Source organism: Netta rufina (genome assembly GCF_964035555.1).
Source record: "Netta rufina genome assembly, chromosome: 5".
In the NCBI taxonomy this organism is placed as follows: domain Eukaryota; kingdom Metazoa; phylum Chordata; class Aves; order Anseriformes; family Anatidae; genus Netta; species Netta rufina.
The window spans coordinates 39,144,701-39,157,571 of NC_140128.1; the positions used below are offsets into that span (position 1 = coordinate 39,144,701).

The 12,871-nt window shown below is 43.8% G+C and overlaps 1 protein-coding gene across 3 annotated transcripts in view; it reads right to left on the reverse strand.

The window, feature by feature from the left end:
* Positions 1-12,871, reverse strand: part of ESRRB (estrogen related receptor beta) — a 128,804-nt gene that overhangs the window by 74,459 nt on the left and 41,474 nt on the right. The window contains exon 1 of one of the 3 annotated variants that reach the window (XM_084287574.1): positions 9,251-9,546. The exons of the other annotated variants lie outside the window; for them this stretch is intronic. Coding sequence (XP_084143700.1) covers positions 9,251-9,300 — 50 coding nt within the window. The 5' untranslated portion in view covers positions 9,301-9,546. Of the gene's footprint in view, positions 1-9,250; positions 9,547-12,871 lie in introns of those variants that run through there. 3 annotated transcript variants of the gene reach the window in all.

Here is a 12,871-nt window from a genome sequence, read left to right on the forward strand (position 1 = left end):
GGGGAATTTCTACAGTTACAGTCCATATTATCAGTGATACAGGGATCATGGCCACGGTTAGGGCTTAGAGTTCCCTCTGCAATGACAGTCCCCTAACTGTAATTGCTGGAAGAAAAGCACCTGCTCTGTTTTAAAGTAAAGAAAAACAACAAACCACATCTAAAAGAATAAAAAGAGAATGATCAGAAACACTATAGGTATTGAAAAACACAAAGCACATTCCATGTTCAAATAACTTTCTAAGCAAGGGATTCCATAAGGAAAGCAAACTACATTCCGTGCCTTCCAAAAACAAGAAGGCATTGAAAAGAAAAAAAAAAAAAAAAAAAAAAAGAATAAAAAAGAAGTTTCCAAAATAACCAGAATATAATAAATAAATAAATAAATAAAATAAACAAACAAAAATCAAAACCAATGATTTTTTTATTTTTTTTTGTTACGGCACAAGAGCCCAGCTTTATCTGGAGAATGTTGTAGCGGGATCTGTGTCTTGCACATTGTTTTTCAAATTCCCCTGTGGCATTTTATTTTTAAAAAATATTTGCTTATCTTTAAAAATCACAGATTTTAATATGCATTGATGTGTAAACAGAACAGCTATTCACAGTTGTTTAGTAACATCTAACCCTATATACCTACTAATTATTATACCTACTGAGTCCTAACAAAAACACCAAATATTTTTTAAGCACAAATGTTACGTATGGCATATTTGGACGGCATTCTACTTTTACTGAACACCTTCCAAGCAAGGCTATCAAAAGATTTACAAACTGTAATTAAGAAAGACTCAGCACAACCGTGTGATGCAGACAGACTTACCCATTCTCAGTATTTATGCATTTATACATGCATACTCACACGGAAATACGCAACCACATGCAGAAAAACTTGAGTATGGGTATGAAGAGACATTGTAGAGATAACTGTTCGAGTGAAATAGTGCACATACACAGCATAGAATGAACATGTCATTATATATAAAATGATCAGTTTTATACATGCATTTTCCATTAACTTAGTGTGTGCACATCCTTTTAAAAATAAGTATGCACACATATCTCCTGCTAGACGTACATTCATACACTTGCAGATCTCTACGCAAGAAAACTGTTTCTGTCATACTTTGACTCATTCTAGTCCTTTACAGCCTGCTTGGTGCCACTACGCAACTTGCATCAATTATTCTGAGGGAGACGCATCTGGCATCATCTATGTAAAGTAATACATACAGACACGTCAATGCACTTAACCATCATTTTCAGAAGGTCACATTTGCTACAATCTACTACAGCAAAAAGAACCCACAAGAAGCAAAGTTAGCATCCTTCACAAAGCCCAAGCACTGAAAAGCAAGTCCCCAGGTCGGGATTTCCGTGGCTTTGAAAGCGAGGCTGGGTTGTACCTGTGGCCCCCTCCCTGCCCCTGTCCCTGGGCAGGCTGCGTTGCGGGCTGCACCAAACCGCTTGGAAGCCACTGCTTAATGCAGTTAGGTGTAGGGACAGCTCTGATCCATCCAGATACCTCTGCACTACAGATGAATCTGATAACAAAAAACCTCTACTAAAGCGTGTCAGGCAATAGGCTGCAGGGCTTTCAGTTTCACAAGAGAATGGCCTCAGCATCTCCCTGTACCATTACCCCCCTAGACTCCAAAAACGACTCAAAGAACTCTATCAGCAGAAACACAAAAACTACAAAGTAACTGAATCAAACTCAGAGGTAAAATGTAGAAGCAACAAACCATAAGTCTGAGAAAGGGCTGAAGAACTGAATTGGTGTGTTCCACGTTCCAGAGGATTAAATGCCTCTTATTCCTCTACTGCACTTTCTGAACTGTTTAAAACTAAATGGCATTTGCATGCCATACATAGTCCTGAAACAAAGAAAAATAAAAATGCTGCAATTCCTTAAAATTTCTGTATAAATTGAAGATTGCTTTAAAGAATAAAAAACAAAATATAAAGGAAATGTATACTTTAAAAACGTATAAAGACTAATTCTGCTTCTGTGCACCAGAAAGAATTCTGAATCAAGTCCCTGAAATCAGTAGCACCCTATATTCTCCCTCGTCCTATTGCCAAATCTGTGAAAATCTCATCTAGATAGGTATAATTTCTTAAATCAGGAAATAAAAAATATGGCTGAGAATTAGAAAGTTGTCAGATTGACTGAATAAAAACAAAAACTACACAGAAGACTACAGAAAAACAAAAACTGTTGAACAATAATTCTGTAGCATCCTTTAATTTTTTAATATACAAAATGGTGTAAATTTCAGTGAGAAACCCAGTTTGTGATTGTTCACGTCAGCACGTTTTTAAAAAGGTACCAGCGGCAACTGATAGAAAATCGTATTCCTGTCTTATTTTCACACAAGTGTTTGCACATTCTAAAAATGACCACCTCCATATGCAAAATCATAACAGGAGAATTGAACATTTTTTAAAGCTGTTCTTTTGACCTTTCTCTTGAGTAAAAGGACAGCGAGACAATACACTCACCAGCATTGTTCACGGTGACGGCTCCATCACCGGAGATTGAGGGCCATTATTACTAAAGGGAACTTTAAAGTGCCAGGAGAAAAAGGGGAAAAATTAGAAAATAACACTTCTTAATATGCCATATGTACCAGCAGCCTTTCAGAAGAGTAGACACAGAGCAACAAGACATCTTCATGTAAAAACAGCTGCAGTAAAATAGACAATCAGTTCAAAACAAAAGGTGCTATGATAAGAAATTGTCTCCTGTTACGCAGGATACTCTAAACTGAAGGTCCCAGGCACACTCCCATCTCCTACATTATAGGCTTTTCTAATTTAAGAAAAATATGTGACCCTTAAAATACATGGTAAATCCGACAGCATTTCAAGGATCAGAAAAGGAAAATCTGGACTGAAGGTAAGGGGTTCTCATCAGCGTCTCTCACCCTACCAAGAACAAACTAGAACAGGCTTCCTTTTCCTTGCCAGCTTTCAACTGGACGCAATATTTGTGAGATGTCCTTACAGCCACGACAAAAATTGTACGAAAACAGCTACCCATCTCTGTGTTTAATAAATTTCCTCAAACATGCACAAAAATGCAGGAATAAATAAAACCCTTTCCAAAACAAGAACAGTACTACCATTGCCATTTTATTACAACTTAAGTCTTATCTTGAAAATGAAAAATTAAAGAAATGAGTTGATATTTGCATGAAAAAACAAAGGAGTCCTCTTTTCTTTATATACACACAAGTTTGTGACTTTATGAATGGATTCTGTGCTATTCACTAAATCCTTATGGGGCTGGAATATTTTTTTGTAGGACGACAAAGTCAGCCTAAGGGTAACTATACGGAGATTTGCTGGGATCCCACAAAATGAACAGGATTTTTTATCCATTTTTTCCTCCCCCATTCAGAAAGGGAGTGCAAGAAAATTCCAGCTCAGCAGGGACACAGAGCCATCGCAGGTTGTGTGATAACAGCTTGCCACCTGCTTTTCGCAAGTTGTCTCTGCGAAGTGCAAGGGGCACTGAATAGTAACGTTGCCTGTGGTGATAGGAATGCACTGAACAGCTCAGTATGCAAAAGCACTTACTGGTACACAGTGCTCTTCACAAAGGGCATTGCAGAATGCTTTCCAGACTGTGTCAGAAATGCTAGGAGAGAAAGTATTAGTGCGTGTGTTGCGGGAGGAACATAAGCGCTTGCCATCACAATAAAAGAAGGTATTAGCAAATACAGGTACAAAGCTACTCGTAGGGAAAAAAAAAAGAAAAAAAAAAAAGAAAAAAAAGACACCTACCAAACAGCAAACTTAGCAGCAGTCAGACCAAAAGGAGCATTTCTTTGCAAGAGCAGCAAGGGTTAACAGTGGCATACAAGCTCCCGTCCGGTCAAGATGGGGTCAAATGATGTGCAGTGAAAGTTTCAAGTCCTCAATCCCCCAGAGCTTGTTTGCTAATTACATTTGCAATTACAAACATGACAAATATATTAATATACAGTGCGTTCCACCTTGAGCAGGCATGTTTCTCCTCGCAGACAGTCACTGCCAGCAGCCACACTTGCAAGCCCTGGAAGAGGCAAAGTACACAGTGCTCCAGAGGCGAGGATCATTTTGTGGGCACCTCTCTTGCTCTGAAGAGTCAGGGCAAAGCCTGAGAGAGAGCCAGCACAGAAAGCATGGATAAAGACCCAGAGTGAGTTACTTCAATTTAATTCCTAACAAGTAAAACTCACGAGCTGAAGAACTATTAGTAATAAATAAAACTAAATTATGTTCTGTTCCCGATGGCAGGCACCAAGCACTTTCCACATGCAAGCCACGCAGAGACGACTACATTCCCAACTCAAAGGCAGCCGATACTCAGAAGACAGAAAGAAATCAAGATTTTCCTATTTTCAACAAGGTCACCATGAATGAGTAGTGCTAATATCTTCTTTGTTAAGTCCCTTCGCTACACAAACAACCATCTGATTCACAGTTTTCTGTGGAAGCTCTGATCTTGCTTTTTTTTCCCCCAGTTTCTATAGCAGCATTACCTAGGAACCTCACTGCTGGGTACTGGACAGATGCTAAATTTACTTCCTCACAGTGCACAAACTAAAAATTCTGTTGTGTTCTGGCTGTAAAGTTAATGTCAGTAGATCCGTGGAATAAAAAATAGGTCTTATTGGGAAGAATTTCCCAGTCTCCACAATCTGCGATGGAGCTATTGGCTTGTAACACCGGCGGCTGCTATGACCCCTGACTCCTAAACTGAGCAGCACGAATTAGAAGAAGCTGGAGAAAGGATTTTGGCTTTCAGATCCAAGGCTTATCAGCATCTTTTTCTACTTTTCCACTCTGAAGCAATTCTACCACACTCCCCACAGAAATTATGAAGTTCATCTGGCCTCAGTTTTAAGCTTTTTCCCTTCTCCCTTCTTCCATCCGCTAAGAGCGCTTGTGTCCTTTGAGTCCTGGCAAAACTGACAGAGACCCACTGATATAATGCACAACAGAACTTCGTATTGAACTAAAATCATTTGAAAAATACAGGATATTTCAGATGATGTTAAATTCTGAGCAGTAGAAACGAAGCAGACACAGGGCTGGGGAATATCAGCAAAAAGGGCACTGAGGATGGAGCAACGTTCTCTGGGAGAGGAAGAAAACGGGATGTGAAATCTCTGTCACAGCAACTTTCTCTGATGCAATCTCTCCAAAGTCTTTCCCCTCTCAGGCTAAATGCAATATTTATTGATTACTTCAAATCAATGCAATGAAAAAAATCCTATTTTTTTTTTAATATATTGATCTTTCCATATTTCTCAATAATTGATAATGATTAGACCATCTTTACTTTTACAAACAGAATTGAAAGAGGAAGGAAAAGTTGATACAAATACTGTAAAGGTACCAATTTCCTCATCAGCCTCATGCTCAATACGCTCAGTGTAGCAAGACCCCATTCTGTGATGGGAACCTAGTCAGGAACCCCGCAACTAGGCCGTTTCCCTTACAGAGGTTTTTCAATTCAGTCTGTCAATAAAACCCACAGCTCCCTCCCCATTCTCCGCAATTAACAACTCCTCCCTATCCCAGATTTTCAGAGATAGTCAGAGCAGACCATTGCATTCAGCTTCTCTGACTCAGATTTCCTCCCATTCACAGAATATGGACATTTCCAGTAACCTCTCAAATTAAGTCACATTTCCTCGGTCAGTGCATTAGAGTCAGTGACAACAACTTCGTCAATTCTCTTCTGCAGGGTCCGGAATTCACTCTTTCATTGACTTAAAATTCCAGTGTTATACCTTTCCGTCTCTCTATCAAATATATCAGATATCCCTTTCAACTTCTTCCTTCTGCTCATAAAATAATTTTCATTTTTATCAGATCAGTGACTCATGTGTCTTTCTTGTACATCAGAGGAAACTGTGTAAGAGACATAGCATCTGGCAGGATGCCCTTATTTGCCAATGATTTTTATTTTCCCTTCATTATGGTTACTTGGTCAGTTTCTGTCTGTCATGTAGAATATTAATTAGAAACAGAGATGGCAGTTTTGTAGTCCTATCAGTATTTCTAGTAGCAAATCTAGCATGGCAGAAAAAAATATCTCTGGGACATGGAAGTTAAACTAAAAAAGTAAAACTGCCCTATTTCACTCTCCTTTGAAACAGCCTCAGCTTTGCGTATGAGGTACACATAACACTGATATTCAGCATGACCGTATGTATGTGCACATAGCTACAATATACATTTCTATATGCACACATGCATTTGTGTGAATATAATCCCACATTTGATGTGTCCAGGTGCATATTCCTGGTGTCTGCACACGCGTTCCCTTCCTGCCGTACTGCAGACAGACGTTGTCAGCGCAGTGTAACTAATGTATTCTCACCATATGCCTCACCTGAGAGACAAACCGCAGGTACAAATCGTTGCCTTTGTTAATTTGCCAATTCGAACTCATACAAAAGCTTCTCCCTTGGAGCTGCAGCACCTACCCCAGGAATAATTTGCCCAAAGGTCAGTACCAAAAGGTAGGTAGTGGTTGCTTAAGCGTGGATTCCTGTTCAAGAAACCAAACACATAGCTGCCATAGGACACATGCACAGAGGGTCAGAATTAGGCATAAGCATTTTCTTACTCTCACTGCAAGATCCTGCAGTGAGGGAAGCCACACAACCCGCTGACCAGGACTTCCTCAGGTTCCTGGTGCAATCATTCAGCTCAACACACTCAGACAGAGGAAAGGGAACTTTCACTGCTTCAGGAAGACAAATCCAAAAGCTAAAGAGCACGACGAGGGACAGTGAATTCCTTTGCTCAGATACTTTTTGTTCAGTTGCGAGGCTATTACGAATATCAAGTTCTTAAACTTCAAGGTGAAGGGAGTCACTTCTTCTCTCCTTTGCCTCGTTCATTCTCTCTCAATAATTGCAAGGTGAAATACAGTTTCCAGGTAACTGTATGGATCACGTATTGAGTGACCACGTCCACTTCTCTTCCCCCCATTATTTCCTATAGCCTAACAGGCAACTAAGCAAGAAGAGGCAGTTTGCAATATTTTTAATTTCACTCTTAATTTAAGGTTTAATTTGACTAAAAATGCTGCACACATAATTAAAAGCATTATTTTTTTAAATGAGGAAAATAACTATGAAAGTCTTTTTAGTGGCTAAAAAGCCCAGCAGTCAGAACAATGAGTAGATCAGTACCATAAGGATAATATGCTCACACAACTAGGTAGCGATCCAGGCGCAACTACAATCCCTGTATTTGCACGATATGTTCACAATATAATTGTCTTACAGTGGAAGGTAGAAATTGCTAAAGAGGTATATATTGGACCAACTTTTCCCCTCAGTTATAAGAATGCAATCTGAAATCTACCCTCAACAAAACCAAAATGTAAATCAAAGCAGCACCTGACACACTGCACAGACACCTTTAATTATACTGTGTTTTTAAGGCTTCTCATACCTTTTCCTTCTCTCAATAACTTTTTCCAGACTTAAACATTTCCCTGCATTGTCATTGTACTCATCAAATAAAAAAAATACAGAGATGAAGATATTTAAATTCATATTTCTTGGTCTCCCTTCCCCAGCCTCAGCAATGTTAAAAAAAGGTTAGCTGGCACACAAAACCAAGCCAAGCACTTCTCTAAACTGACAGCACTCCGACACTTTCTCTTCTCAAAAATCAGCCCTCCATGTGTACTGTAAAGCTGTAGGGGCTCAGTGGCACTTCCCCCAGGGCCACCTTCATCTGTCTGCTCTGCAGCCAAAGAGTTGTGAACATGGGCAAGGCGCCCTTGACATTACTGGGCGCTGCCTGAGAGCCCGTGGTGAAGTAGCAGGGGTGAGCAGCAATCCCCCACGCAGATTCTTTCTTGCTGTTTTCACGTTGTTGGAGTTCCTTTTCTCAATTCCCAAAGTAGAACAAATAAAAGGAAAAAGTTAACAGACAACACAGTAAGCGATAATGATCTAGCTTTTGATTGTGGCATTTTGTTTTGTTGTTTTTTGTTGATTTGTAATGAAGGTAAATGCACTTTCTATTTTTGACTAAATATTCCAAGACTCCCAGCGGCATACAGAATACATTTCCCTTAAGAAACTGTTTGTTTATTTTTAATTCAAAATGGAGCAGCCACAAGTGAAGTACCAGTGGGGAAAGGAAAATCACATGGGTTAGATTATTAATTTGTATTAACAATACTAAGTCTCATTTTAATGAAACTGCTGGAAGCAGGGGATTAAAGGAAGGAGAAATGTGCGTAAGGACAGATGGAAATATGGGCAAATGAGACAGGAAGACAGGTAAAAGACAGCTGTAATGAGGAAAGGGGGGTAAGTATCTTTGTGGGGTTTTTAAGTGTTTAAATTTTACTAAATACAAGGTGTTCTTCTGAAAACAAAAGCAATGAAACAGACAAAATTGCTTCGCTCCCACATCTCATGACACCACAGAACCTGCGTAGGTGACACACGGATTATTAACATGCAAACACACAAAAGGGGACTCAGCTCAGGCTGAGATTTATCGGAGAGGAGAAACGTGCGTGGAAATGAATCGTTCCAGCGGGCTGGATGCAAACGCTGAAAAGATTTCGCCTTCTTTCCTAACTTCCCAGAAAGGATCGAGCCAAACTTAGCAGGTTAAAGTGCTTTTGAACGCGGCATCGCCAGGCACAGCCCAGTTCGGAATACAAAGAGCAGTGGCAGGTGCTAAGGTATGTGCCAGCGGTCCCAGCTCGGGATGCCTGCTCGATGCCTGCTCTGCTCGCCAGCCCTCCTGCTCGCTCCACTCTTTCCCAGGGCGGGCTACCCGAATAGAAAGCCGTGGGAAAGTACGTTTCCAGGGGGGATTTCGGGTAAAATCGGAGTTTTTTGGTTTAAAAAAAAAAAAAATAGGAAAGGAAAAAAAAAAAAAAACGCATCCACTTTCTGCAATTTCCTACGCACGTCTCTTTAAAGACGCCTGGCAGTAACTCATCTAATAAAAAAAAACCCGGCACCGACGGAAAGTCAAACTGCGCCGGCAGGACCACGGCGCGGAGCGTTGGCAGCCGGCTCCCGGCTGAGGCAGCGCGGCCCCAAGTTGCAGGGACAGGAGCCGAGAGCCCCCCGGAGCCACCCCCCGGCGCTCCCCCCGGCGGTGGCTGGGCTGGGGGTCGCTGCCCTGCCCTGTCCCGTCCTGTCCCGTCCCGTCCCGCCCCCGGCACGGCTGGGCACAGCCCGGCAAGGCACGGTGCAACTCACTGGTTGTGGTAGCCGAGCGGGTCGGAGATGCAGAGCTCGGAAATGTCCATCAGTCCAGTTTGAGCATTCCCGGTCGGAGGAGAAAATTAAAAAAAAATAATAATAATAAAATAAATAAAAATAATAAAAAATAAATAAATAAGGGGAGAGCAAAAGGAAGAAAATAATAATGATAATTTAAAAAAAAAAAAAAAAAAAAAGCAGGCAGGAGATGGAGCGGGGGAAGGAAAGGAGCGAAGTGGCCGAGCCCGGCGGAGCGGGCGGCAGCTCCCTGCCGGGCGGCCACGGAGCGGCGGCGGCGGCGGGAGGCGGGCGGCGGGCGGCGCGCAGGACCCGGCCACGGGGGATTTGTCCGGCCCGAGCCCCGCTGTAGCTTTAACGCCGGGAGCCGGCAGGAGCCGGCAGGGCGGCCATTGGCTCCCGAGCGGGGGCCGGGCTTGCGGGGCGGCTGGGGGAGGCCCGGCCCGGGGAGGGGGGACCGGGGGGGCGCCGGCAGCGGGGCCGCAGGCGCCGCGCTCCCCGGGGCAGGGCCGGGGTGGGCGCCCCGGGGGCAGCCCCGCAGCCCCGGCCACGCGTGGCACGGCCCCGGGCACACGCAGCTCTCCCCGCGGAAGGCACTTGGGAAGCTCTGCCTGCGTGCACGGGCTGTCACCGTTCCCACGCGTGTGTTCACACCTGTGCGATTGCACTGCAGGTACCGCGGGGATGCCACAAGGCAGGAAGCTCGCTGAGGAGCATCTTTACAGAAGCACTCAAAGCTCTCCGGCACAGCACTGACAGCCCGGCTCACGCAGAGGTGTCCTACAGGGGCTACCCGGCCACTGCTACCGACCTTTTGCCTTCCCACCTGCGCTCATGCAAACCTCCCCCGTCCCTCTTCCACACTTCCCGTTTAGAAATCAGTCAAATATATCGAAATTACCTTCACTGATAAACCAGAGGCCTTTTAAAATGGGAAATACAAACACCCGGGTTAAGACTTCGCTCTCCTGTATCAGGCAAACAAAAAGAAAAATGTTGGAGCTACAATGTTCTTCCTTAATACAAGATGCGGGATGGAAGTTGAGGTGAATGTAACACACCTGGAGGAGCGATGAGCTCCCAGAGCTTGTCAGATGAGGGGGCCTGTACAGCAAAGCAGAAAAGGCACTGTGGTTTGGTGGCAGCAAGCACCAAATTGTACAAAAAGTTTTAGTCTAATCAGTATTTGTAGAAACTTGAAGCAGATCATATCCCAAAAAGGAATGGTCAAAGTCACAGCCACTGCAAACCATCTCCTTCGCTGCTGTCAGTGTAACTTCTGCACTACACCCTCTACCAGAGATCTTAACCACTATAGGAAATGCAACAAAACTACCCTACAAAGCAATGGTACGCCCTGGTGTGTCCCCCAGCTGCGGGGGACAAGCTGGGTGACTCTGATCAACTTCCCTTAAGATAAGGCAGCCTAAGGATATCCCACAAATGAGAATTCTGTTATGGTGGCAGGCTTCTGCGAAGAAGTTAAGGAGAACAGATACTTAGGTTAGAAAATGGGAGCCAGAGCAAGGACCCATCCACAGTTTTATAAGTACAGCAGAGTCTGCTCACCTGAATGTTTCAGGTGACACAAAATTCAGACCATACATCCATCCAGGAAGCAGGATTAAAGCAAATGGAAACATACACACATGTATTTTTGCACACCCAAGTGATACATCAGCACCATGGAAACTCTAAGATGCTTTAAACGTTAATGAGGCAGAGGACAAGGGCTTGGGGGCAGCATGAGTAGGGCCCAAGATTGTCAGGAAGGAGTCTCACCATCCACGCCGGGGAACACCTGATTCAAAGAGGGTCAAGGAGGAGGAAACCAGCACCAGGGTGGTCCTGATGCGCAGCAGCATGGGAGCCTGGGGAGGCACACAGGGCCAGGACGTGGGGAGGCTACAGCCCAAGAGCAGCTAGGATGCTTGCAGGGAGCTGGTTTTGGCTGAAAGCGATTTTCTCCAGAAAGATGCTCACCGGCTGCATCCCGGCTGTGCAGAGATTGGGGTGGGCTCTGGGTGAATGGGACACTGGGGGGGAATGGCCCAGCAGGCATGTTCTGCTTGCCCAGCAGCCAGTGTTTTAATTTGTCTCTTTAAGTTTTATTCAGGCCGAGGTGAGGCAAGCAGGGGCCCATGTGATCGCCTGGCACAAGGTCCACGGGGCCGAATTAACTGATAGCGGCAGCACAATGGTGGGTTTGTGCTCTGGAAATGGGCTGCTGCTGACAGAGAACTCCCCAGGTAAGGTGGGTATTTACAGAGGGGTGCAGAAATGTAACTTTAATCTCTTCTGACCCAGTGCAAACGAACAAATGGTGCTTCCCCTGCCTTGAGAGGAGCTGTGCAAAGGCCTGGCTCTTCCTTTCTCAGAAGGCTGGAAAGGAATTACCTCTGCTGGCTGTGCCTGACCTGTGCGCTTGAATTCCTTACGGAAGGGGACAGGAGTCCTGCAGGCTGGCTTTGGAACTTCAGGAGGCTTCAGCTTCCTTTGCAACCCCCGTGCTTGCTTGCGCTCTTCTCACAGCTTTTGCCAAATTTCTCTTCCCCCCCAAGAATAAAGAAGGGAACACGGATCCCACCATGAACTTCTTTCCAATGCATGTTGTGAAAAAAGTGCCAGAACAAGGACTCAGGCTGCCAGATCTGGAAGCCAAAAGCCCCAGTTTGGGTAAACACAAGGCAGAACGGCGCATACAACAGCAAAGCGAGCTGCCCCCACGAGCACAGCCTTTGTTTGCTGGCCTGACCAAGCCCTGCCCTGGCAAGTGTGACCAGGTGGGATAACAATCATAAGGCAGTCCCTGGATTTTGAGGCCCCCAGTTCTTCTCACACCGATCCCAATGTGGAGCAAGAGCTTTCCATCAGTGCTAGCCTAGGATGGAGCCACAGCAGCACCAGGTCTTTGAGACACACAAACTCCCCCCTCCCAGGATAGAAAGCAAGAAATGCAAAGACATCTTTTGTACTTTCACTGGCTCTTCCAAGAGATGACAGATTAAGAATTTCTCTAGAACTTTCCCCCCCAGCTTTTAACAACTACGCTATTTTTGATGGATTAGCTTTTTTACTTTTTTTTTTTTTTTTTCCAATTTTTATCATGGAAATAATAATCAACTTTCCAGCAAGCTGACTGATTGACTGACAGAAATTTCATTTGGACTAATATGGGAGCAACTTGCAAATCATGCCAAACAAACTTGATTTCACTTGTTGATAAGGTTTTTTTTTGTGAATAAGGAAAATACATGTACAGCAGATGGAGATATCCAGTTACTTTCAAGGGTTTGGGATTTTTTTTTCCCTTTTATGAAGGCCATACTATTGTATTCTCACAAGGAAGTAAATGAGGAGGTACACAGGGCAAAACCCATACAGAATTAGGAGAGCTAAGCTGAGCAGACAGACTCATGTACACACACTCTTGCCTTGTCCAGTGGGGAAAAGGAGCTCAATAAGAAGCCTTTCCCAGCTTCCAATTCATTTAAGGAAACAACAGTTACACATGGACCATTGGGATGAATTTAGAAGACAACCCTTTTACACTTCAGAGGCCAACAGTACTGCTTGGACTTCACAGAAGTCACTGCATTG